Genomic DNA, 26,270 nt, shown 5'->3' with positions numbered 1-26,270 from the left:
TTTCGACGGTGGCGACACCTGCTGATTGGTGCGCAGCACAAGGTGCAGGTGTGCACGGACCACAAAAATCTGGAATATTGGAGAACGGCCTGAGTACTGAACCAGAGACAAGTGAGGTGGGCACAGGAGTTCTCGAAATTCCATTTTGAGATTCGCTATGTACCGGGACCAGAGAACGTCAGGGCGGACGCTCTCTCTCAAAAGCCCGAGTATATGAAGGGGGAGGGAGCGCCCGAAGAAAGACATATCATCCCAGAGGACCACTGGGTTTGTGGAGCAGCATTGGTGGGGCAAAGGGAACTGGTAGAAGGGACAGAGAATGATGAATACGCCCAAGATAAGCTCAGAGGGCTCAGGAGAGCCGGGGAGAACACAGGGGGGTTTGAAGAAAGGAATGGGGCGTTGTATTACAAAGGGGCATTGTACATACCGGAAGGGGAATTGAGGGGTAGAATACTCAAACAACTACACGACAGCCCCACCGCAGGGCACTTTGGGCAGCACAAAACCATGTGGTTAGTTACCAGGCAGTTCTGGTGGCCCAAGGTGAGGGAAGATGTAAGAGAGTATGTAAGGGGGTGCGACCGCTGCCAGCAAGCAAAGGGGGAAAGGGCGGCGCCGGCGGGGTTGCTGGAACCATTGCCCACACCCGAACGGCCATGGGAGGCAGTCTCCATAGATTTTATGACGGATTTGCCCAAATCCAAGGGGGAAACGGCTGTCATGGTGGTAGTAGACCAGTTAACCAAGATGTGCCACTTTATAGCCTGCTCACATGCGGTAACAGTGGAAGAAACCGCCAGGTTGTTTAATTTTTAGGTTGCATGGCACCCCCTTGAGGGTGGTCTCAGACAGAGGGAAACAATTTACGTCCAGGTTCTGGAGGAAGCTCATGAGCTTACTGCACGTAGAGGTCAATTTCTCGACCGCCAGACACCCGGAAACAAACGGGCAGGCGGAAAGGGCAAATGGTATTCTGCAACAATACCTGAGGTGTTATGTAAATGACAGAGAGAATGATTGGGTAGAGAAATTGGCCCTGGCCGAATTCGCCTACAATAACGCGGGAAATGTGTCCACAGGCATGAGTCCATTTATGGCCAATTACGGGTGTCACCCCAGGGCCTTTCCAGAGGAAGGAGGGGAAAGATGGAGTGTACCGGCCGCGGAACATTTCGTGGAAGAAATGGAAGCCATACATCAACAGCTCAAGATGAATTTGGATAGGGCCAAGGAAGAATACAAGAAGCAGGCAGATAGGAGCAGAAGGGAAGGCGAGACCATAAGGGTGGGGGACCAGGTGTGGTTGTCAACAAAAGGGTTGCCCTTCAAGGGCGGGTGCAAGAAATTGAGACCGAAATGACTGGGACCCTTCGAAGTTATACAACAGGTCAATCCGGTGGCCTTCAAACTCAGGTTGCCAGACAACATGAAACTGCATCCAGTATTCCATAGGTCATTACTGTCACCGTACCGGGAGGGGCGGGAATCTTTGGGACGTGAAGGTGAGGTTCCCGCGGCACCGGAAGTAGAAGAGAGGGAAAGCAGTAGTCATGTAGCAGAAATACTCGACTCTCGGTGGAAGGGTAGACAGGTGGAGTACTTAGTGGCATGGGAAGGGGAACCAAAGTCCGAAAATACCTAGGTACCAGCAGAAACGGTGGATGATGAGATTTTAGTAGGAACGTTTCATCTCCGGTAGCCAAGGAAGCCTCAGCCCTTGGCTACGTTCTGGGAGGAACACTTCGGCACCACTGACGAAGAAGGGGAGTTTGAGGAGTTCCCAGAATCAGGACAAGAAGAGGAAGAAGAATCAGAGGGGGAAAGAGTATTCGGGAAGAAGGGACAGTAGTAGGTGGAGGGCGGTTTTCGAGTCATCCGAAGATGAGGAAGAGTCGTTCAGGGGGTTCCCAGCCTCACCACCCAGAGAAGAGGGGAAAACGGGGGGCGAGGGGGGTCCTGGAGGGGAGGTGGATGTCAGGGAACTGCCATCGGAGAGTCAGGTGGTGGAAGGGCTCAAGGAGGTTAGGAGACCCTCGGATACTGAGGAAGGAACCAGCAGGGGGAGAGAGAGAGTTCCCGCAGAAACTCAGTCGGAGGGATGGCTCCAAGATACTTCCAGTGAGAACAGCGGAGAGGTTTCAGGACTTCTGCTGGGGACGCCCACTCCACGCAGGAAACTGTCACGCAGAGATTCCAAAAGGAGGGTTTCCGTTAAGGAACTCCTATGTTGGTGTAAATTCCGGAAGCGCCCACTGACGGATTCTGCCAGCGATTGAGGTAGCCATGCACCCATGGCTCCGCGGACGGGGAGAGTTTAGAAACTGATTGCAGGAGTTAAGAACTCAGCCATTTACGCACAAGCAGCCCCTTAACCCATCACACCACTGGTAGCCCTCTCCTCCATGAATTTTCCTCCTCCTCTGCATACCATAAAAGGTGTGTGTGTGTGTGTGTGTGTGTGTGTGTGTGTGTGTGTGTACTTATATAACACATTGATATTCCATATGGCACATTGGGAAAACCAAACCAAAACAACAGCCTTCCCCCATAACAGAGACAGAAAACATTAGCGGCATGCAAGCAACACACAAAACAACAGTCCCACCTACAAACTAGCAGATAAAGCTCAACACAGACCACCCCCTCCCTACCCTAAAATACGTAATTCGCTAGGGATTGTTGAAATTGCACCCTGTTTGCCTAACAGGAACGCCTCTGCTGCTGTATCTGATGCATCAAGGATGATGGCGATGGTATAAGACACTTTGGGAAGGTTTTGCCCTGAAAGGTGGAATATACATTTTTGAAGTAAATATAAATAAATGAAAAGATGCCACCTCTGCTTTTCTTTTTCTTCTTCCTGGTCTCTGTGACTCAGAAGGCAACAAAGGCAGCCTATTCTAAGCTGCTCTCACCTAATTTCCATTTCTTTCCTCTTACATGAATCTTTTAATATTATCAGAGACATTTTTGAAAAATGAGATCTGAGGGAGAGGCTTCACTTGCATAAGCCAGGAGAGAACTTGGCTTATTAAAACTACTTGGGGGGGGGGGGGGAGAGAAATGGAAAAACCAACAGCTCCAAAACATTCATTTCAAAGACGCTGCCTACGTTCACTTTTTGGCTAATGCACACTGTTAAGTAAGATTGCAAAGGCGCTCATCATGGACCCTGCACAGAGGGCTCTGTTGCAGCAGGAGCCCTCCAGCATTAAACATCATACTAGAAGCTTCCATTGCAACATCACCCAACTAATAGGCAGATTAAGGCCTTCGGTACTCTTAGCAATGCACAAGGGCACTGTGCACAAAACAGCTTCTATGAATGGATTTTTAGGACTTAAGAAGTTGTAAAATGAGAGGCATGGGATGGATAAACCCAGGGTCTGCACCAAAAATTTAAAAAGGAATTGTAGCAGGGGTGGGAAGATTTCTGTTTTAAATGAAAGAAGTGACAGGAAGAAGAAGGGTTCTTAACTCTTCACTTCATACTCCTTCACTAAATTCCCTTTCTCAGCTGCTTTTGTCCAGCTGGTATGTACATCTACAGTGGTACCTCGGGTTAAGTACTTAATTCGTTCTGGAGGTCTGTTCTTAACCTGAAACTGTTCTTAACCTGAAGCACCACTTTAGCTAATGGGGTCTCCTGCTGCTGCCGCGCCGCCGGAGCACGATTTCTGTTCTCACCCTGAAGCAAAGTTCTTAACCCAAGGTACTATTTCTGGGTTAGCAGAGTCTGTAACCTGAAGCATCTGTAACCTGAAGCGTCTGTACCCCGAGGTACCATTGTATATCTATCTATCTATCTATCTATCTATCTATCTATCTATCATCATCTATCTATCTATCATCATCTATCATCGATCTTATCATCTATCTACAAATAAATAATAATAATAATAATAATAATAATAATAATAATAATAATAATTCTCTAAACTCCCAGAGGGATTTAACAATCAGTCCTTCTTCCTTCAGAACTCAGGGAACTGTATCTCTCTGAGGGAAATAGGGGATCGTCGTAAAACTCTCAGTACAGTGGTACCTCAGGTTACATATACTTCAGTTTACATACGCTTCAGGTTACAGACTCCGCTAACCCAGAAATAGTGCTTCAGGTTAAGAACTTTGCTTCAGGATGAGAACAGAAATCATGCAGCAGCAGGAGGCCCCATTAGCTAAAGTGGTGCTTCAGGTTAAGAACAGTTTCAGGTTAAGAACAGACCTACAGAACGAATTACATACTTAACCCGAGGTACCACTGTATCCTTAACAAACTACAGCTCTCTGGATTCTTTGTGACTGCTTAAAGTATGAATGAATGAATGAATGAATGAATGAAACTGCTTAAAGTAGTATGATACTGTTTTGAATGTATAGTGCCAATGGGACCACAATCTTAGTGACCAAATGGGTCTGTAGGGAGGAGAAGGCAATTTCTTAGGTATTCTGAGCTCAAGATGTTCAGGACTTCGTACAATAGTAACAAAAGCTTAACCTTGGTATGGTAACCAGTGCAATGTAGTGGCTAGTATGGATTAGGGCTTGGGAAACCAAGGTTTGGGAAACAAGTGGAGATTTGATCTCCACTCAGCTATGAAGCTCTCTCTGGGTGCCTTTGAGATAGTTACAGTCTCTTAGCCTAACCTACCTTAGAGGGTTGTTGTAGTGATTAAAAAAAATAAAGGAAATGGTGGCAGCTTGTATCCCTTGGAGGAAAGCTGGGATATAAATGTAATAACAAATAAATTAAATTAAAGAATATTGGCAGCCAGTGCAGTTCTTTTACGTGCTGGTGGAATGATGCTCTGCTTAGTTCCCTTGTTGCTAAATTCTGAATCATCACACAATCCTGAAAATTTAGAATTCCAGCTGGATAAAAAGAAAATGCATGTTTAACTTTGCTTTGCCACTTTTTAGATATTCAGTAGAGCTGCCTCTTTCTAGACCTGCAACTCCACTTAAGTCTCTTTTGCTCTGCAGGTAAGAGAAAACATTGTGCCTAATGCACCTGTGATAAGGTGAGGGAATATACTGGCCTTTTAGGTTATTCTACAGATCGATTCTATGCACGTTTGCTTAGAAGCAGACCACTCTGACTTCAAAGGGGCTTATGCATGAGTAAGAATGCACGGCATTGCAGCTATATTCTGTAGTCTGGCTTTTCAACAAAATGTGCCAAAAAAGAAAAGAATTTGTAAGGATTTATTTGTCCAGAAGTTTACTCTGCTGATTGCTTGCTATTTTGGTGTTAATGTTAAATCTCCTCAAAAGAAGGATAGCCATATTCCAGCTGCAAAACATGTTTTATTTCACATGGGACAGGGTGGGGATAACAAGCTTGCACCAAGTAACTTCAAACCTAAATAAATGATGCAACCCATATCAATTATACAAGCTGGGCACAATCTCTCACAATTTATTTTGCTTTGGCTGTTCTTAGGGATGGATAAAGGACTAAAGTCCTATCCTTGGACCTCAGAATTTCACTTAGCCCTCAGAATTTCACTTAGCCCTACTGCCAAATATTTTATCAGGCACTTTCAAGCATCTATGCCCAGGTGTTTTTGTTTAATTAAAAAAAAAGCCCATCTTGAATCTAAGTCGCTTAGGTTGTTGGGGGAGGCAATGGGCAGAAGAATATTGTTATCTGGACCCAATTTGTATGTCCAAAATCTTTGGACATCAGAGGAACCGAATCCAGTAGTAATAAACGTTAATAGTTCATCCTTAACTCTAGCACTGGGAGCAGAAGGATTAGAATTAATGTGTTATTTCAGCTGTGAGAGACATTGACATTTACCTTCTGTTTAAATTTATAGAGTAATTTAGGAAGGAGGTTTAGAAGGCAAATTACAGTGGTACCTCGGGTTACAGATGCTTCAGGTTATGTGTTTTTTGGTTGCGTACAATGCCGAACCCGGAAGTACCAGAACAGGTTACTTCCAGGTTTTGGCGCTCGCGCATGCACAGAAGCGCCGAATCACAACCCGCACGTGTGCAGATGCGGCGCTGCGGGTTGCAAATGTGCCTCCCACACAGATCACGTTCGCAACCTGAGGTTCCACTGTACAGAAAATTTCACAAAGGGGGAGACTGGAAATCCCTGCAGCAAAGACTTGTCTGTACAGCTACAGGACCAACAACCTCCCTGTCTACTGAAGTTTGGCTTATGCCCTTCGCATGTGCTAGATGGCAGTGTGAGCCACTTGGGAAAATACAGATTTCTTGAGACAAACAGAAAAGCCCATTGCAGCTTCACCTGCTTAGTATCACCCACTTTCTGCTACATGCAGTGTATTCAACCAGATGTCTAGGTCCTGATGCACATGGCTGGACTTCTAGCTTTCTTGCCTTGTTATGGGATTTCTTGGCATTGATGGCCTATAATGTGTTTTCAGTGTCAGACTCTATAGCAGCTGGGAGCTTACTGGAGTCATGTGAACTGTCCAAATAGCAGGTGTCCTTGTTCCACAGAGCTTTGCCCCTGGACACCCCCTAGGGGCAGGGAAGACTGGAGGCAAAAATGGGAGGCAGAAGGCTGTGCTGCTCTGCTATAGCTGCTGCCTCCTCTGACCTGGGTTGCTTCTCTGGTGGTAGAGGGGCAGCTTCCTCTTGCATTTACACTGCCTGAGGCGGCTGCTTCATGCTACCAAATGGGTGGGCTGGCTCTCATAAAGAAGTATTTCATCTTGTCTGTCCAAGACCTTCCAACACTCAGATTCCCTGAATGATCCCATCTCTCTCTTCACATCCTGAATAATTTCATGAGCAATTTTATTTCAAGTCCCTCCTTGCACACCTTATTCCTAGCTCCAAACGGTAACTTTTCCTCATGGGGGTGTGCGGATTCCTCCTCCCTTTTCAGTTGCCCCTTTCCATAGCTTTTCCAGAACTGCCACAACCTTTTCATGATGAAGTTTTTCTGTAGTGAACGCCTTCTCTCAGAACTTTTCATTTGACAATTGGGAGTACACTATAATCTTCCATTTCCGTATCTACATTCCAGTGATGCGAAGAGGAGAAAAGGTCCCTGAGGTAACAGCGTAATTATTAAAAGGTATTGCTTCCCCTTTTCTAAGCCCATTGACTACGAGACAGGATTTCATTGCATTTAAAAACACTTCTATTCATGCTGTGTTACACTGTGGCTGCTGACAGTACTCAGGTCTCCCTCTCTATATTGGCAAATGCAATTTTTTATCTCAAACTAAAAATAAAATAAAATCCTTCAAGTATTTAAAAAGAAGAGGAAACATTTGACCTTTTTGTGTGTGGTGTTGGAAGTTGTACAGAAACAAAAGTGGAAGAATCCCAGGACTATAAGGAGATCCAGCACCTGGGATCTCAAGGCCCCTTCTCATGCGCCCAACTAATTCCACAGCAGATATAAAGATAATTGTGGCCTTTGCAGCACTGGCTGTTATGCTCATTCATGCATAACCATTCATCCATGGTCAAATGGAGGAACCATCAATTAACATTCATAATGTGTGCTAGTAAGTAATGACCATTTCCCTGTCTTTACTCTAAACGGTGACCGCTTGCTGGGATATGTGCCAAATCCCATCAATGGCAACCAGCATGTCCAATGTCTGACAACATCTGAAGGGTCAAAGGTTGCCTCTCCCTGCATTGAGCATATACCACTTTGAAAGAAGAATGCAATGTCGTTTTAGCTAATACTCCATCCCTCCTTTTTAAATAGCTTTTGCCAGCTATTCCCTCTTGCTCTCCATTTTGCAGTATTCGATTTTTAAGATATAACCGAGCTGATATTTTTATTGTCTAAAATTATGTTTGACCAAGCCCAAACTTCTTTAGCAACCAAAGTGTACCATTTCTGTAGGAATATCTGGGTAAAATGTAGACTGGAGCTACGGCCATCATGTCAAATAGGAAAATGTGGTTAATTATTTGTCTGTAACACTGTCTGTCTACTTACCGGCGCAATTTCATAGGCAAAAAGTCCGTATTTTTTGTCTGGTGAAACTTCATATCGAATAGCTTTCATGGACACCTAAAGAGAGAGAAAAAAATCACAAATAAATTCATTTGAATGCATGTGCATAGATTTGAAATCCAAGAACATGACCACGATACATTTGCTTGCTTCTTTTAAGAAGAAGATAAGATAAAATTGCCTGTGTGTTTCATAATGGAACTTGGCATTATTACTGAGCTAGGCTTGGCTTACGTGTCTCATATGGCACACAGACCATTAAGCAGTTAGAAACGGAAAGATCAAAATGCTGCAGCAAGTATGGAATCTGAGCTCTAGAATGCGGCAGCTAGACTGGTGACTGGGAGCGGCCGCCGAGACCATATAACACCGGTCTTGAAAGACCTACATTGGCTCCCAGTACGTTTCCAAGCACAATTCAAAGTGTTGGTGCTGACCTTTAAAGCCCTAAATGGCCTCAGTCCAGTATATCTGAAGGAGCGTCTCCACCCCCATCGTTCAGCCCTGAGGTCCAGCTCCGAGGGCCTTCTGGCGGTTCCCTCATTGCAAGAAGTTGAGGTTACAGGGAACCAGACAGAGGGCCTTCTCGGTAGTGGCACCCACCCTGTGGAACGCCCTCCCATTAGATGTCAAAGCGATAAACAACTACCTGACATTCAGAAGACATCTGAAGGCAGCCCTGTTCAGGGAAGTATTTAATGTGTGACATTTTAGTGTATTTTTCATCTTTGTTGGAAGCCGCTCAGAGTGGCTGGGGAAACCCAGCCAGATGGGCAGGGTCTAAATAATAATTTATTTATTTATTTATTATTATTATTATTATTATTATTATTATTAGGTATGTTAAAAGATCTGTGTTTTGCATTTTCTGCTGCTGCCAAGGCCAAGATATTTAATAAGTGTACTACTTATTATTATTTTTAATGATATTTATTAAAATTTCAAATATTACACATAAACATAACAACAATACAAACAAACACAAACAAAAACAAGTATAATTTCAATCCATATTTTCTTATAACTTACTTCCCCGACCTCCTCATACCTCCCCTTTCTGTATCCCAACTTCTAATTATCAAATCAGCAAATCCTCTCCCTTATTTTTCATTTACTTTTTAACCTTTCTTTTCTTTTTACTTAATCATTACCGCAATAAGTGTACTACTTATTCAAGGTGGTACAAGAAGTAAACTAAAGCCATTTTATTGGTCTGAAAACCGGACAACTGTGAAATAAACCTGCCCATTAAATGTGGTACTTACAATTATTTTGTTGTCTATTAGCACCGTTGAGTTGTTTGTTTCAACATTGTGCAGTATCACAGAGCCGTTCCGGTTTCTATAAATGAATTCTGTATCTAAAGACGGGAAGAGAGAACAGAACAACAGTGTGAAGGATTAGGTAGAAGGTGATCCTGGAAGAAAGACCCTGTAGAGCAGGAATGGGCAAATCTGTTTGGCTCTTTACATTTATATATCTATTATTATTATTATTATTATTATTATTATTATTATTATTATGCTGCTCCTCTTCCTCCTCCTGTACATTCATTGGTGTTTTCTCCTAGTACACATTTTTGCATGCAATTTCCCCTAATATAATGTGGGTTTTATATTATTTTCATCAATATATGCATTCATATGAACACTTTATTCTATTATATGCATTTTTATAGATTTAACTTGGCTGGAGAACTGCATTGCAAAATTCAGAGAAGTGCAAAATTCGAAGGAGGGCTGTGTTACAGTTTGCCTATTGCTTTGGAAAGTGCAAACCAGGCAAGTCCACCTTTAAATTTGAACTGAATCCAATTTCTCATGACTTCCCTGCTGGAGAACCTCTGTCAGTAAGAACTAGCACATTGTGCTTGATGTGCAAATAGTCTGACCTGATATAGGCAGACTTCCTGGGTTCCTAATAGGCCCAGCCAGCGTTTGTCATGAATGTGAACTAACTCAGAACCTCTAGGTTACACCTAGAATTTCATGCAGCATTTGGGGCTTTGGCAGATGCACAGAGGTCAGTGTTGAAAGAGTTCCATGAAAACGGCATGTATGAACTTCTATTGCCTTGAAATGCACAACAATACTGTTTCCCGGCAATTTAACTCAAAGCAGCTGGTACAGACTGAAAAGACAGCACTGCAGCAAATGTGATAAATAACTGTCCACTTAAAAAAGAAAGTAAGTTTGCAAACTACTGCAAACTATAGCTGAATTCCTATGATCAAAACCAGAGATTTTAAACATATCTCTTTCCGCTTCCACCCTGCCTGGATTTTAGTTGACCATCCTTTTGTTGGCAGTTAAAGTGCAGTAGGATTTGTTTTCATTATCTCTAATGTAGATTCAGATTCCCACAGGAAGCCTTGAAATGTTCTCTGAATTTGTCTCTCTTCAGCCAGCCCTGCTTGCGTAATAAAATGGCTTTGTGTGTTAAGAGGTAACTAAATCCATGTTACTGCAGATGTGTAACAAATCCCCAAGGGCCACAAATCTAGGTATAGTTAAAATATTTTTTGAATGTCAAGTGATTCTTTTGTGAATGCATGTAACACTATCCATCTGAAATGCAGCCTCCAATAGAAGAAAAACAAGCATGCTAGAGCAGGGATGGGACCATCTGTGACCCTCTGGATTGTTGGTGAAAATTCCTGGATACCAAGATCCAAGTTTAGGGGAAGAACACTTTGGTGACAGAATCCCAGCAGAGATTTAAAGTCACAGAATATGCAGCAAAGTAAAAGGCTGTTAGACTTTTAAAATACGCCCTTTAAAGTGACTTCCAAAATCCCCTCTTAAAAACTCTCCAGAGGTCAGATTCACGTGCTTCAGAAAAGGTTGCACAGATAGCAAAATTTAGCTTTCACAAACTGGTGAAAAATTACTAAATTATTGCTTTAGGTCCTCAAGAGCGGCTGGTGAGAGCCATGTGGTCTGAGCTGTAGCAACCAGCTCAAATCTCTTCACATGTTGAGCTTCTCGGGAGGACAGGGGGAGAACAAAGACTTGATTACAACAACAACAACAACAATTTATTTATAGCCCGCCCATCTGGCTGGGTTTCCCCAGCCACTCTGGGCGGCTAGCAACAAAGATTAACAATACATTAAAACATCAGTCATTAAAAACTTCCCTAAATAGGGAAGTTCCTAGTTTTTCCCAAAGTGAAGGGAAATAGACATTGCTAAGCCTGGCAGGACAGCTTACTCTATGGCATTAACCCCTTCCTGCATTAATTGGACTTAGGCATGTTGATCATATGAGGCTAGTTATCCCACCCAGATGTCCCATCACCTTGAGACAGCATAGCCAACAATCAAAGATGATGGGCATTGCAGTTCAACAGCACCTGGAGGCCCGCATGTTTCCCCTCTCTGTTCTAGAGCTACATGAGAAATCAAGCCACATGGTTATTCCCATGGCAATTGAGACAATGTGTTTATGCATGTACTCTGAATGATTAAACCATCTTTGAAGGATTTCACTTCTTTTTGGAAATTCGGACCTTACTGAAAAGAAGAGAAGAAAAGGAAAAAAGTGAACCATCATTGATCTGCTGGGGCTGTAGATCTTGCTGCTACAGTCAATACGCGTCATCAGCAAAGGGTCGAAATTTAATGAAGAGCAAATTGGCTTGCTTTAAAGAAGCAGAAATTGATCGGCTTTGTGACCCAAAGCAAAACACAATAAGGCTTCAGTAGTCTCCAAGTCCTGTAATCATCGTCGTCCTAAGAATCAATGAGTAATAGGCCTCCTTTTGTGTTTTGAAATGTGTGATTCATATTATTGAAGCTGAATTCATTTTAATAGGGCGTCCCTCAATCAAAGACAGAAAATAACACAGCAATCTTGGTCTGTAATGAATTCTGTCCAGCAAGCTGATGAGAATTTCAGCCTGATTTATAGCTGTCATCAGAGCTGATAAAGGTCACCACTGAATCTCATTTTTTAAAAAAAAATGTTTCCAGTTTTATAGGGGGCTATTTTCAGCCAAAACGATGCTGAAAATACCTAATTCTCTAAGCAAAGAGCTGTTTGTTCAAATACATATAAAGAATTATCATGGAATCCCTTGACTCAACTATCTCCCTCGCTTACGATTTCTAGGAATCTGCCTGATAAAGCTCTTCCATGCATGCACGTCAGGAAAGAGTGACAATTCTAATTGCAGATCTGTGATTATGGGGGCTTGAAGGGGGCATTTTGGACGGCAGATGGATCTGTCGAGGGTGAGAAGCCCTTACATGCAGGCAGAACTCTACCTGCAGCACTTCAGATCTTGCCCACTGATGGTTTGTGGTTTTCCTAAGAACATACAAGCCTGCTGGATCAGGCCAATGGCTCATCTAGTCCGCCATCCCATTCTCACAGGGTCCTGAAGAAAACCTGCAAGCAGGATTTGAGCACAAGAGCACTCTCCCCTCCTGTGGCTTTCAGCAACTGGTATTCAGAAGCACTGATGCCTCCAACTGTGGTGGCAGAACATCGCCAATGTGACTAGCAGCCATCAACAGCCCTCTCCTCCATGAATTTGTCTTAATCCTCTTTTAAAGCCATCCAAGTTGGTGGCCATCACTGCCTCTGGTGGCAATGAGCTCCACAGTTTAACTATGTGTTGCATAATGTGCTCAGTGAATGCTGACCATCTCAAATGAATATAAATATCAAACAACGTATATTCTACACCTTATATCACATTTTCTGGAAATTGCAAACATTTATATATTGACAGTCGCCAGATTTTGTGTGTGCATATATTATTATTATTATTATTATTATTATTATTATTATTATTATTATTATTATTTATTAAATTTGTATGCTGCCCTTCATCTGTAGATCTCAGGGTGGTTCGCAACATAGAAATACAAGATAAAAACATGAAAATAATAATAATAATAATAATAATAATAATAATAATAATAATACCCACAAACTGATAAATCCTTTCCCTTGTAAAAATACAAGATAAAAACACAAATTATTATTATTATTAATAATAATAATACCCACAAACTGATAAATCCCTTTCCCCACCCTAGTCCTGTATACTAATAGTAAAAGTGTACATAAGAAATGTACCGTATTTTTTGCTCTATAAGACTCACTTTTACCCTCCTAAAAAGTAAGGGGAAATGTGTGTGCGTCTTATGGAGCAAATGCAGGCTGCGCAGCTGTCAGGGTTTCAGGGACAGAGAGCGAGGGGGAGGGGTCCCAGGGTGACGAGGAAGAGGACGACGATGACCCGAGGTTGTCAGTGAGTCCGTCAAGTGAATCCGAGGATTCCCAAAAGGGAGCCCCCCTGGTCAGGCCAAGGGGCAGTAGAGAGGGAAGCAGTCAGAAGCAGGGGAACGAAGAGGGAATCCCCAGTGGGGGTTGGAGATCGGGACCGGCCTCTCCGTCGGAACGGAGTGAAGGGGGTGGAGTTACCAGTGTGTCAGAAAGAGCAGAACAGGGAGCAGAGAGGGGAAGGAGTTCGGAGCAGAACATCCTGCCGGAAGGGGAGGAGTGTAGTACCGAGAGTAGCGTAACGGTCGAAAGGAAGGTCAGAGGCAACGTACGCGCGCCAAGTTCAAATGTGGAGGCGCGCGGAAATGAGGAGAGCCCTGAGGAGGAGCCTGGTCCCAAAGCACGAAGGAGGGGGGAGCAGGCGTCAGAAGACTCAGCCTCGGGGGAGTCCCGAAGGGAGGGAGCACAGGGGGGCAGGAAGACCCTGCGGAAAAGGAAGGAGAGGAAAAGGTGGAGCAGTACAAGCCTCTTAAGCTGGTGCAGGGGCGGGACTGACTCAGAGGGGACTTCAAACATCTAAGGGTAAAAGATGCTGAGCCACGGAGCTTGGATGTAACGACAACAATGTTCTTCAATAAAACCTTTTGTATATAACTTGGACTGGATTTTGGTCTCTTGTGAGCTGGGACCTCGGGTGGCTCTGACAGTAGCTATCCCAAAAACCGCTGCTTTCACTGTGCAGCGATCCCTCTTGCTGTTCTTGCTTGTGAGATTCAGAATATTTTTTTTCTTGTTTTCCTCCTCCAAAAACTAGGTGCGTCTTGTGGTTGGTGCGTCTTATAGAGTGAAAAATACGGTAGATCAATAAATATGCCAGCAGCTTGGGCCCCTCTTTAGGGATGTTGCTATGGGGCCTGTCATGCTGAACTCCTGCACTTCTAAAACTTGCATTACGCAGCATTTGAATTACATTTCCCAACTGTCTGGAAAGGCTCTGGCCACAGAGAGGCAATCTGCTGACACATATCCCAAGGAAGTGTGGTCAGCACATTGCCACAAGTCTGCTCCGCTCCAGCATGCAGCTCATGTGCTGCTCTATGGATCTGGGTGGTGGAAGTATCCCATGGCTGTTACACAAGAGCTCAGTTCTAGGAGACTGGGTTCAAAAATGAATTAACTACTGATCCCACAGCACTAAAACATGGTCAGGACCATAAAAAACCTGCAAGTGTTACTTATGATAAAGTACAATGGTACATTGGGGCCAGTAGCATCTAAAATTAGGCTAGGGGCTGCATGTGACCCACAGGCCACCAATTGCCTGTCAGTGAGCTAAAACATGGGTGAGCTGCACAATATCCCATTGGCTAAACAATGCATGTATTTGGCCCATGCACAAATTGAATGGTGACACAAGGAAGGGGCATAGCTCAATGGTAGAGCAATTCTGTTGCCTGCAGAAAGTCCCAGGTTCACTCCCTAGTGTTCGCCATTAGGGCTGGGAAATATCCCTTGTCTGAAACCTTGGAAAGTCAACAACACTGAGTTAGAGATGCCAAGGGTGTGATTTGGTATACGGGAGCTTCCTGTGTTTGATTAAACCAGCATTTTATGGCCTCACTCTTCAACATCTCCCATCTCTTCCTATGAAATGAGAAATGGAAGCTAACATTCAGGTGGCAAAAGGGACCCAAGGAAGATAGATGCCAGATTGTCAGCAGCACATCCAAATCGTCGCCCCATCACAGCCGTATGTTCCGTGTGGCTCTTGCCTAGCAATTTGTATTCACAACATACCATTTTTTCACATAAAAGGCATTTGGCCGAGGTGTTGCAGCAGGCTGCAACGGCTGAATGTGTAGCAGGTTTACAGATTAAGAACAAATAAGCCATTTGCCTGCAAGTTCTTGAAGTCCCATATGTAATATGAACGGTGAAGGAAATGGAGGCAATTCTAGTTAAGAGAGGCCGTTGTTGAGTGATAGAAGAGAAGCCCATGACAGGTGGACGAGAACAATCTGGTTTTATTTCCAAATTGCACCAGCAATTAATGCCAGGCAAAAGCCCTAAACTGAGCTAGCACAACTCCCAAAGACAGACGCTGATGGAATGGCTTAGCAAGAGCAAGTGCTGGTGGAGACCCAAGAAAATGAGAGCCAAAAGCATCACAGTGGACAGAGAAAGACCAAACACATGTTGGTGCCCAAGGCAGAAAATGCAACTGATACCCCCATGGTAGTGGGAAAATATAATAAGGAACTAAAGAATGACAATGACGATGGTGGTTTACAGAACACTATTGGTGTTCATGGCACACTGAAGAGAAGTATGGTATAAGAGTTCAAGCCTCTGCCCTGAAGAGCTTACAATCTAAAATTCTTCACAGGAGGAAGCAATAGAGCAGAAAGGAAAAGAAATTGGAGGCAGGGGTAAACGAGGATGCAGTGTGCAGTTGTTTTGGTTGTACATGCTTGGGCTTAGTTGCAGACTGATCTACAGTAGGATATGCAGACTACGGAGTTATGCCAAGGCCTTCATGATTAAGGTGGGTTTTGAGGAGGGATTTGAAGGAAGTAAGAGAGGCAGCAGCAGGGAATGAGTGCCAAGAATATGGGGGTAGCAAGGAAGGGAAGGTGGAGTGCTTTGAGAGAGCAGACTAATGGTAGGACAAGGTCTGGTAGCAAAAGGACAAAACTAAAGCAGATGAGGGAAATCCGAGACAGATGTACACAGAAAAGAATAGATGAATCAAAGGTGAGTACACTTCAGTGTAGGAAGGTGGGATAGGAATTGCTGGGAATAAGTAAGTAAGGACAAAGCAATACAGTCAAGTTTAGATAATCATGCTAGGTTCAGTTTGCACGCAAAGCTTTCCACCTCCTTATTTATAAAACTGGAGATTTGATTCTGCCTTAGGCCATGTCTATACCAATGCTTTCTCCAGACAAACCTGCCCTGTGGCAAGGTAGCACACAGGGCAAAGGGCTCCCAGAACTGCCAAGGGAAAGCTGCACACAATAAATAATTTCTCTCCTTTGCGGTTTCCATTCTCTTCCAGTGTCCAAGCATACTTTGGCTTCCCTGCATCAAAAGAAGGATGGCAGCTTTCCGCAAAGGGATGGCACTTCTGTCCATTCAAGAGCTTTGAGCACAGCAACAACCATAGTTCCACAGGTGTAAGCTTCTCCCATTAAATGCGGTCTGCTACAGAACTCCCAAATAACCTCTCCTGCTCAGAAGAGGGTCACTATTCAGAGTCTTACTTCTCAATGCCAGTGCTGCAGAGGAATTAGCTGCAAAGAAAGACAGGAATGGATCCTGTAGCTTTAACAGTAAGCCATGATTTTAGTAAGGTAAAGGTAAACAGGGACGTGGGTGATGATGTGGTTTAAACAACTAAGCCTCCTGGGCTTGCAGATCAAAAGGTCGGCGGTTCGAATCCCCACAATGGGGTGAGCGCCCGTTGCATCTGTCCCAGCTTCTGCCAACCTAGCAGTTCAAAAGCATGCCAGTGCAAATAGATAAATAGGTACAGCTGCAGCGGGAAGGCAAACGGCGTTCCCGTGAGCTCCAGCATTCGTCACGGTCCTCCATGCGTCAGTAGCAGTTTAATCATGCTGGCCACATGACAAAAAAGCTGTCTGTGGACAAGCACTAGCTCCCTCGGCCTGAAAGGCGAGATGAGTGCCACACCTTTACTTTTGCCCTTACCTTTACCTATTCTAGTAGAGCTATTTTCAACAGGGTCCACTTGCCAAGTCATAATGCAGCAAAGGTAGAAAACAGCACATTTTGCAGAAAGAGGAGTCTCATGCATAATAGCAATTTAGCTAGGAAGGGAGCAGATTGCAATGTATGTCTGGTGTGTGGCAATTTTACAGAGTTTCCTTTCTGGCCTCAATGGGGTGTTGCTTGCATATAAAAAGCCCCTGGTCTTGCGCGCTGTGCCTGTACCTGGGGCTGGGGGGGGGGAGGCTTCTGCAGCCCAGACTACTGCAATTCAGAAATAAACTCCAGTTTCTTACAGTTCCATTTTATTAGTATGAGGAAGCAGATTGTAAGAGGGAACAGCTTGCTTGTAACATTAGGAACAGAGCCCTTAATTCCTGGAGACACGTGAAATCTTTTTTTATCTCACTGACATTATGGGTCATTATCTTTTAGTGTTTCTTCTTTTCCCTTTGGTAGAGCTTCTTCTCCTTCCTGTTTAATATGAATGGGGGCTGGGACACCCCTCTAAGCAGTTGATTTGCTGTAATTTACCTAAACAATGAACATCTCATCACATTGGTACATTAAGCCAGCATAACATGGCTCAGTGTGCTTTATTATGCAAGAAGTAGCTTTAATCACTCTTCACTTTAATGCAGCACGGACCCTTGCATTTAGTATGTTTTGTGCCAAGAACATTCAAGAGCAACACACATTTACTCCAAACAGGCCTTTCCACAACCAAGCTCTTTCTCCCACCATGAAGAAATACAGGATGCAAATTCACCAGGACGGCAAGAAGATTGGGTGCGCTTCAGAAACAACAACAATCTAGGATATAATTTGATAGTGGTTACAATATGCTAGGTCTGAGTGCAATAGCGTCTTTAGAACTAATTTTGTGAATAGATAGGGAGATTACAAAGGCTATGGCCTCTTGAAATGTTACCAAAAAGCAGCTGGAGGCAATGCACAAACCCTTGACAATATATATTGCTCTGCCTTAGTTTTAAATGGACACTTCTTTAGTGTGGCGAGTTATGTATTACCAAAAAGGAGAATTTGTATCACCAAAGAAGAAGCCAGGGGAGGGCACGTGGTAATGTCATAAGTTTAGTAAAGGTGTGTTTGTTCCCTTTCCACAGGGTTTGCCTGGTGAGTACCTATCCCTGGCTCATCAATGGATTCTTTTTTGGGTTGGGAGGTTTCTTTGTAGTTCACACACTACTCTGGTTTGCTGCTGAGATTATTGCCCAGAAACCTGCCTTGCAAGACCTCCCCCCCCCCCATTCTTCTCTGTCCTTTCACCCTTCTCCCTTTCTCCAGTAAGAAGCTTCTAGTTCAATTTTCCCGGTCCCTCATGCACCTGTGCATTGATTGATTAAATGTTGCAATCCTAAAATCAACCGCTCTTATGATTCTGTATCTTGTTCCTTGTGTTCTTCAGAGCCGGCCAAAGAAGGATTAAGAAGCTATTAAGAGGAAGGTGGATTGGCTAATATCAAAGCTTTCAGGGAGCAAAGACAACAGCATCCTACCCTAACATTTCTACCATAATCTTGCTCCTCTCTGTGTCACCTCCATTATGCATTTGCCAGTTATTGACATCTCCCTTGTTATCTCTTCTTCATCTATTGTAGAATGTAAGCTGTCTGTGTAAGGACCATGTCGCCTCTTTTCTGTACAGCACACTCTTGGAAGTTGGAGCTATAGAAAATGTTAAATGGCACTCTTGAGATGTCAATGCCATGCAGCTCATGACCCAGAACTTGTGCACTTCTGACTTCTCTTCCACTCCCTACAAGGCTAAAGTAATAAAACAAAATAAATTGTAAAGGGTGGAATTCAATGTTGTGCTGTGATTAACATTCTTTCTGCACATTCCGGCTTCCCTATCTTCACACTGAGTGCTGTTCTGGGGGTTCGCTTGACCCCCCCCCCTTGGAGCTATTTTTGGGGGGGCACAAAGAAGGAAGATGGAAGGGGAAGCCTCATTGTGCAAGCAGGAGTCCTTGTTAGGTGAACCGTCTGTTTAAAATCTTCTTCTTTGGTGATCATTCGTAGCCGAGTAAGATTGTCTTGCATAAACACGGTTTTAACAATGAGTCCGTAAGTGACTGTGGAGGCCTTCCACAGTGGGGACATTGGTTTCCGGGTGTGAGTTGATCACAGTGTGGATTTGCCAAGCGTGTCTTCCTCTTAGCATGTTTCTCCCTTGCGTCCTGCGTTTGAGTGTCTTCAAAGCCCATGACACCTTTGGTAAAGGCTGTTCTCCAACTGGAGCGCTCACAGGCCAGTGTTTCCACTACATTTTTTTAGATTTGCCTTGAGACAGTCTTTAAACCTCCTTTGTTGACCACCAGCATTACGCTTTCCATTTTTAAGTTCGGAATAGAGTAGTTGCTTTGGAAGACGATCATCAGGCATCCACACAACATGACCAGTCCAACGAAGTTGATGTTGAAGAATCATTGCTTCTACACTGGTCATCTTTGCTTCTTCTAGTACACTGATATTAGTTCACCTGTCTTCCCAAGTGATGTGTAAAATTTTTCTGAGACACCGTTGATGGAATCTTTCGAGGAATTGGAGATGGTGTTTATAAGTGGTCCATGTTTCACAAGCATGCAGTAAGGTTGGTAGTACAATAGCTGTGTAAACAAGCATTTTGGTTTCCCTGTGAATGTCCTGGTCTTAAAACACTCTGCACTCACAGAGCTCAGACGATGCTGCACTCACAGAGCTCAGACGATGCTGGATTTTGGCATCACTGTTGGCCCTTGTGGAAAGATAACTGCCTAGGTAGGAGAAGTGATTGACATTTTCCAACATTATACGACTGAGTTGCATTTGTGGTGTTGCAGAGGAATGCTATCTGTTTTCAAGTGTAATAATAGTTGATTTACAAGGTGTGTGGTTGTGGTTGCTGTTTTGTAAAAAATAATATAAAAATTACACTTTCCACAGTTTCTTAAGAGCATGCACATATTGCTTATTACTTAAAGATAAATGTAGACAACTGCAATAACCAAAGCATGAGCTAGAGTTTTAGCTGTTGGAACAGACTTTTTTTTTGCTGTGGTGTACAGGAAGAAGCGGGTTAAAGCCTCAGTGCCTTGGACTTGCCGATCGAAAGGTCGGCGGTTCGAATCCCTGCGGCGGGGTGCGCTCCCGCTGCTCGGTCCCAGCGCCTGCCAACCTAGCAGTTTGAAAGCACCTCCGGGTGCAAGTAGATAAATAGGGACCGCTTACCAGCGGGAAGGTAAACGGTGTTTCCGTGTGCGGCTCTGGCTCGCCAGAGCAGCGATGTCACGCTGGCCACATGACCCGGAAGTGTCTCCGGACAGCGCTGGCCCCTGGCCTCTTGAGTGAGATGGGCGCACCAACCCCAGAGTCTGTCAAGACTGGCCCCTACGGGCAGGGGTACCTTTACCTTTACCTTTTACAGGAAGAAGCAACATGATTTGACAACTGATTGAATGTGAGAAACAAGGAAGGAAGATGAGCTAAAATAATCCCCCAAGCCAAGGCTATCTGTCCAGTCAACAGAAGTCCCAAAACTTTTGCTATCGGGAAATTTGTTGCTTCAAATTTCGTCTAAAAATGAAACATGGCAAAGAGTATTTGGAATAAATTGAGAAGAGTGCATGTAATGCGTGACTTGCTGAGCCCCACGTATCCCCTCTTGTCAGCTAAGCTTCTGATTTTAGAATGCTATGTTACTTTTATTGTTGTTAGCCGCTCTGAGCCCAGCTTCAGCTGGGGAGGGCAGGATATATATATATATATATATATTTGCTTTCGTAGATTTTCACGGGTACAGGAATGCAGGTTTTGGTGTCCTCGGGTGTCTTCCCGTGTAAAAGTTGGGGTGTCTAGGCGACGTTTCGACGAGGTCTCACTCGTCATCTTCAGGCTGGTGCTTTCGGCTTCTTGTTACTGGAACAGTAACAAGAAGCCGAAAGCACCAGCCTGAAGATGACGAGTGAGACCTCGTCGAAACGTCGCCTAGACACCCCAACTTTTACACGGGAAGACACCCGAGGACACCAAAACCTGCATATATATATATATATATATATATATATATGCAATGAAGGGTCTCCTGAATTTGAAAGATGTGAAAGATGAAAAGCTCACCCCCACCCCCAGCCTGCATTACAAACCAAACATTGCAGTTAGTTCTGAGAGTGGCAAATCACCAGGATTTCCCTCTTGCCGTCACCCCAGATTACCTCCAAGGTCTACCTGATGCAGATGCCTGCTCTAGAGTAGCAGCGTAGCAGATGGATGAAAACACAACTAGCATAAACTCTGGGCAGTCAGTTGCAGCAGCACTGCAGTTGACTATCTGAATTCCATGCTGGAGCAGTTCTTTATCCAGCTGCAGCACTGACTTGTTTACATGTCCAGTCAGTCATACGCTTTGGTCACGTGCTTCTTAAGCAGTTGTTTGCGGCCACATTTTATTTTTTAAACGCTGATACTTTTTTCCGCAGCTCTTGGAAGAAGCTGTAAGAGCTTCCCTCCATGCTCATTTCCACCACAAAACTGATGGGAGATCAGTTTTATTCATTGACTCCAGCTTGGCTGTCTCCATTCCACCCTCCCTTTCTTAATGACATTTATGTTCTTTGCTCAAGGAAACCCGGATGCAGTCCAAGCTCTGCAAGACATTACAGTAAAATGAGCCCTTTCAAATTAATTTGAATGCAATTATTGCAGGTGCTTTAAATGCACAGACCTATCATAAAGTAGGAGTAATGGTATCGTTAATAATGTTTATTCCTTATTGAGTGCCTAAACATTACTAGGTGGTTAAAAAAAATAATCCCTGCCTTATCTGCAGGTTTACAATCTGAAAAAGAAGCACAGAAGGGGAGGGAGAGAGGAAAGGGAAACAGCAGTAATAGGAGAAGAAAGGTCAAGTAGAACCAATCAAGGTTTCCTTCAGTGGAACAAAAGGTCAACAGAGACCAGAGCTTTGAGGGGATAGATTTTGAGGGTTTTTCAGAGAATGAACTTCTTCCAGTAGAGTCAAAGAAGCTTGAGAAAGATGAAGGAGATAAGGAATGTTTGATGTTAGGGGGAAGAAAGGCATCAGAAGAGTATAGGAAACCAGATGACGAATATCTGCAAAGAAAGAGTTTTCCAGATCAGGCTAATGGCCACCTAGTCCAGCATTCTGGTGACTAGGTTTTGCATACAGTAACATTTCAGGGAAAATCTTGAGACTCCTGCTTGGGCAAGACATCCAAATAATTTAAAGGTAAGCAAGCCTTTTGATAAGACTCACAAAATCTGCCAGGAAGCTTCCCTATCCATCTTTAAAATTCACAGCAAGAAAATGGTGCAGGTGAGGCATACATGGTAGATATGTACTATAGATCGCTGTTCTGTATAGTGTACTTTTGCTGGAGCTGACAGAAGTTACAGTTTATTTCAGATGTGTGCACACGCACAAAGCAAGCTAGGAAAAAAAAGTGAGGCTTAAGAAGAAATAAAAACTTGATTCCCTTTGTTGAACTCCAAGGCTCAGTTTGTGTTTCTATAGCAGATAGTAGATGTGTGTGAGGTACATCTTTCAAGTGTCTACATCAAACGCTATTTCCACTCCTACTGTCATCCTTTATAAAAAGAGGCTCCCTTTGAAAGCACAGAGCAATGGCAATGATTCCATCTTGTCTGACACAAAGAAATGATCGTATCACTATAATCAAATGCGATGCTGTGTCACCAAGGCTCCTACCCCATAATGATATTGCTGGGGACTCTTCAGCAAGGTTGAAGACCACACAAAGGTGAGGGACAGAGTTTGAAAAACATGGCTTCATGGCGAAGGGTTGAAAGATAAGCAAAACTTGCGCAACCCTGGGATGGCAGATCTAGAGAATGTAATGAATCTTTTCCTCCAGTTCTATATACAGATCCCAACCTCACCAGTATTCTAAAAAGCAGTGGCTGATGCAAATTGAGGCAGCTAATGGGAAAGGCATGGAGGCCAACAGTAGGTGGAGCCAGAGCCATTGATAGGCAGAGCCAACTAACTCTGGTCCTCTTCCATGCTGAGTTCTACAAAGGCAACAATGAGGCTGAGGAGGAGGAGGAGGAAGCCGACAGGCAGTGCCATCCCTTGGACTGACTGTGAGAAAGCAGTGACTGACTGAGGGCAGGGTGACATTGATGGGGCAGTGCCCTATGTTGGTGTGATGCAAACAATGGACAAAATTACACAGCACTTGGTCTCAGGTCTTGAGTCAGCACATCCCCCACGTCCGCATGCACTGGGTTACCACAGCAACACCAGCAAGGTCAAGTGTACAAACCAACTTGGACTCTGTAGTCATCCTCTGACAGGGCCCTTCTTTGTGTGCCTCCTCCACATGAGGTCCGGAAAGTGGCAACATGAGAACAGGCCTTTTCGGCGGCTGCTCCCTGTTTGTGGAATGCTCTCCCAAGGGAGGTTTGCCTGGCTACTTTATTATATGCACCAGGAGAAAACTTTCCCCTTCAACCAGGCCTTTGGCAGATTAATATTCTATGGCCTTTTAAATATACTTGTGGGATAGCGGGTTATGTCTTGGTTTTGTTTTAAGAAGATGATTTTGGATTTGAGATCCCTCTTTATCACTACCCTAAGGCTAACATTCTCCTTTCCCTTCCTCCCCCACAACAAACACTCTGTGAGGTGAGTGGGGCTGAGAGACTTCAGAGAAGTGTGACTGGCCCAAGGTCACCCAGCAGCTGCATGTGGAGGAGCGGGGAAGCGAACCCAGTTCACCAGATTACGAGTCCACCGCTCTTAACCACTACACCACACCGGCTATTTACTTTGTGCTTTTATCCTGCATTTCTATCTTGTGAACTGCCCTGAAATCTTCAGATGAAGGACGGTATATAAATTTAATAAATAATAATAATGTGACTTGCTGAGCGATTCACCCTCCCATTGGTTCAGGAATGCAGAGAGAGATAAAACATGTCTAGGAGATTGCTTTTATTATGTATTGTCCTGCCCTGTTTGTTTTCAGGGTCTGACTCTGAAAGTAGCTGTGGGTTTTACACATGCTAGCGTCGGCTAGCATGGTGACAGTGTTAGCGGATCTCTCTGTACATATGTATATTTACTTCTAAGACCAGAAGAACTGTAGATAGTAGTGTTTCGCTTTGTCTTGTGTCTAGAGGCAATAAACACTTTGTTACTTGTGGGAGGGGAGTTTTTCCCTTAACTTCAATAAGATGTTGTTCTGCTGGGAGCAGGAAATCTCTGAAGACTCTGCCGGGGTTCCAAATACTCTACTGATACATCACACTGGTCAAAGTGTGGTGAGGTGCCATCTGATTTCCAAACATCACCAACACCCCATTCACTCTAATGCAGGCTTCCTCAACCTTGGGCCTCCAAATGTTTTTGGCCTACAACTCCCATGATCCCTAGCTAGGAGGACCAGTGGCCAGGAATGATGGGAACTGTAGTCTCAAAACATCTGGAGGCCCAAGGTTGAGGAAGCCTGCTCTAATGGACCCATCTCTACTAATTCATTTCTTTCTTTCTTTTTTACTTGATGGTGCTATCACAGCTTAGGTGCCACTACAGGGAAAAGAAACAAGGACTCTTAACTTCTTGGTATCAAAAGATGAAAGGGAAAGCAAGTCCTTTGTATGAAGCTGATTGCTATAAAGCTTAGAGCTGCTCTGTTTAATCTCAGGAGGAGCATGGCACAGAAAAGAATCAATCTAAGGTTGTGTTCCATCACGCTGTGAAGAAACACATGTAGCATCCTGCAAGAGGACCTGCTGTTGCTGAAATAAACAAGGCTTCTAATGGACAGTGTATCTGTCATACAATTTTTAATGGAGGGACCATTTCAATCAGGATGCTATTTGGATAATGAGGAATAAATTGCATAAAGAGACTTGCGGGGATGAGGCGAGGAGTGGGGAGTTAGTCTGGAGCTTCATTACTGTCTTATGTGACATGCAGGGACAGATTATTTATTTGTTTAATTTATGAGTCACTTCCCACAAGGCATCTTAAAGCTATTTACAATGTGACATGTAAAACAGTTGCGTATATAAAAACCGATGAAGATCACATGTAAAAGGGATTAGAAACAACCACAACTATAGATATATAAATGGTTTAAACCAGGCATAGGCAACCTCGGCCCTCCAGATGTTTTGAGACTGCAATTCCCATCATCCCTGACCACAGGTCCTGTTAGCTAGGGATGATGGGAGTTGTAGTCCCAAAACATCTGGAGGACCTAGTTTGCCTATGCCTGGTTTAAAACAACAACATCATGTACATAAAATCAGCTCAGATTTAGGACAGATACCAACTGGAAATAAATAATTTAGAAGACTTGTTGAAAGAGGAACATATTTCGCAGGTAACAAAATGACATTTTGAAATGCAACAGGAGGGAGTTCAAAAGGGCAGGTCCCACCGAACTAAAGGCCTGATTACAACATTGTGCAGAATGATTTTGCTGCTGGGTGCCTTCTCCTGCAGAATGCAGTAACTGGTTAAGTATGTAGCAGGTGAGGCAATCTTTTAGTTGCAAGCTGCATAGGGGTTTGTACACCAACACCAGTACCTTGAAGCTAGCCCGGTAGGTTCAAGTACAACCCAAAGAACTTTCATATCATCCAACCTTAAGCCAAGACACAATGAATCTCCATTGTATTAACCTGGCAAAACTCAGGCATGAACTGTTGTCAAACTCAACAGGCACTAAACAAAGAAGCCAGCCGAGGAGTTCTGTCCTATCAAATTTGGAACCTCATGACCCAGCTCACCAACTTTTGTGCATCCACCTGCTTTCCTCTTTGTCAGGTCACATCTTTTTCTGCTAATGACTTTGCTACCAGTTAATGTCCCTCTGCTATAAAACCTCCCTTGTCAGTGACCACATGCACCTGGCCTTTCAAAACTGACCTTCACTTCACCACCCTTGCCCTTTGGCTGCACTCTGCTCACTCAAAAGTGATCTATGCTGCGGCTATTTTTAAGCATTAAACGTTTTCAACTAAAGTGTTTTGGAACACACAAGGAACATATGGCCCAATTCATAACTCACTGAGACTGTGAGATAGTTTCTGGAAAAGGGTGTGCACGTTGTCTCAATTAATGTATGGAAGCTACGATCCTATTGGGAATAATGTGATCTCCCTCATCACTTCTCTCTGTCCAGCTGCTGACACTGGTCTGAGTATGGACAACATAATTAGTATGTTTCCATACTGAGGCAACATGGGAACTGGCCATTGGGAAGCCATAGTGGCAACGCATGACAATCGGCTAAATCTCAGACCCAATGCAAAGGTTGGATTAATGATGATACACAGCATCACCA

The 26,270-nt window shown here is 43.9% G+C and overlaps 1 protein-coding gene across 8 annotated transcripts in view; it reads right to left on the bottom strand.

The window, feature by feature from the left end:
* The window catches only part of DPP6 (dipeptidyl peptidase like 6), a 513,612-nt gene that overhangs the window by 131,869 nt on the left and 355,473 nt on the right, over positions 1 to 26,270 (bottom strand). For all 8 annotated transcript variants that reach the window (XR_014556579.1, XR_014556580.1, XR_014556581.1 and 5 more), the window contains exons 4-5: positions 9,232 to 9,326; positions 7,949 to 8,023 (exon numbers count right to left, since the gene is read on the bottom strand). Coding sequence is in view for 2 of the 8 variants with exons in the window: in XM_083704775.1 (XP_083560901.1) it covers positions 7,949 to 8,023; positions 9,232 to 9,326 (170 nt within the window). In the remaining 6 variants the exon portion in view is untranslated. The remainder of the gene's footprint in view (positions 1 to 7,948; positions 8,024 to 9,231; positions 9,327 to 26,270) is intronic.

This window comes from Podarcis gaigeae (assembly GCF_964106915.1).
Source record: "Podarcis gaigeae genome assembly, chromosome: 12".
NCBI classification, from domain to species: domain Eukaryota; kingdom Metazoa; phylum Chordata; class Lepidosauria; order Squamata; family Lacertidae; genus Podarcis; species Podarcis gaigeae.
The sequence above is the reverse complement of the archived record's forward strand: the minus strand, read 5'-3'. Positions and strand labels throughout refer to the sequence as shown.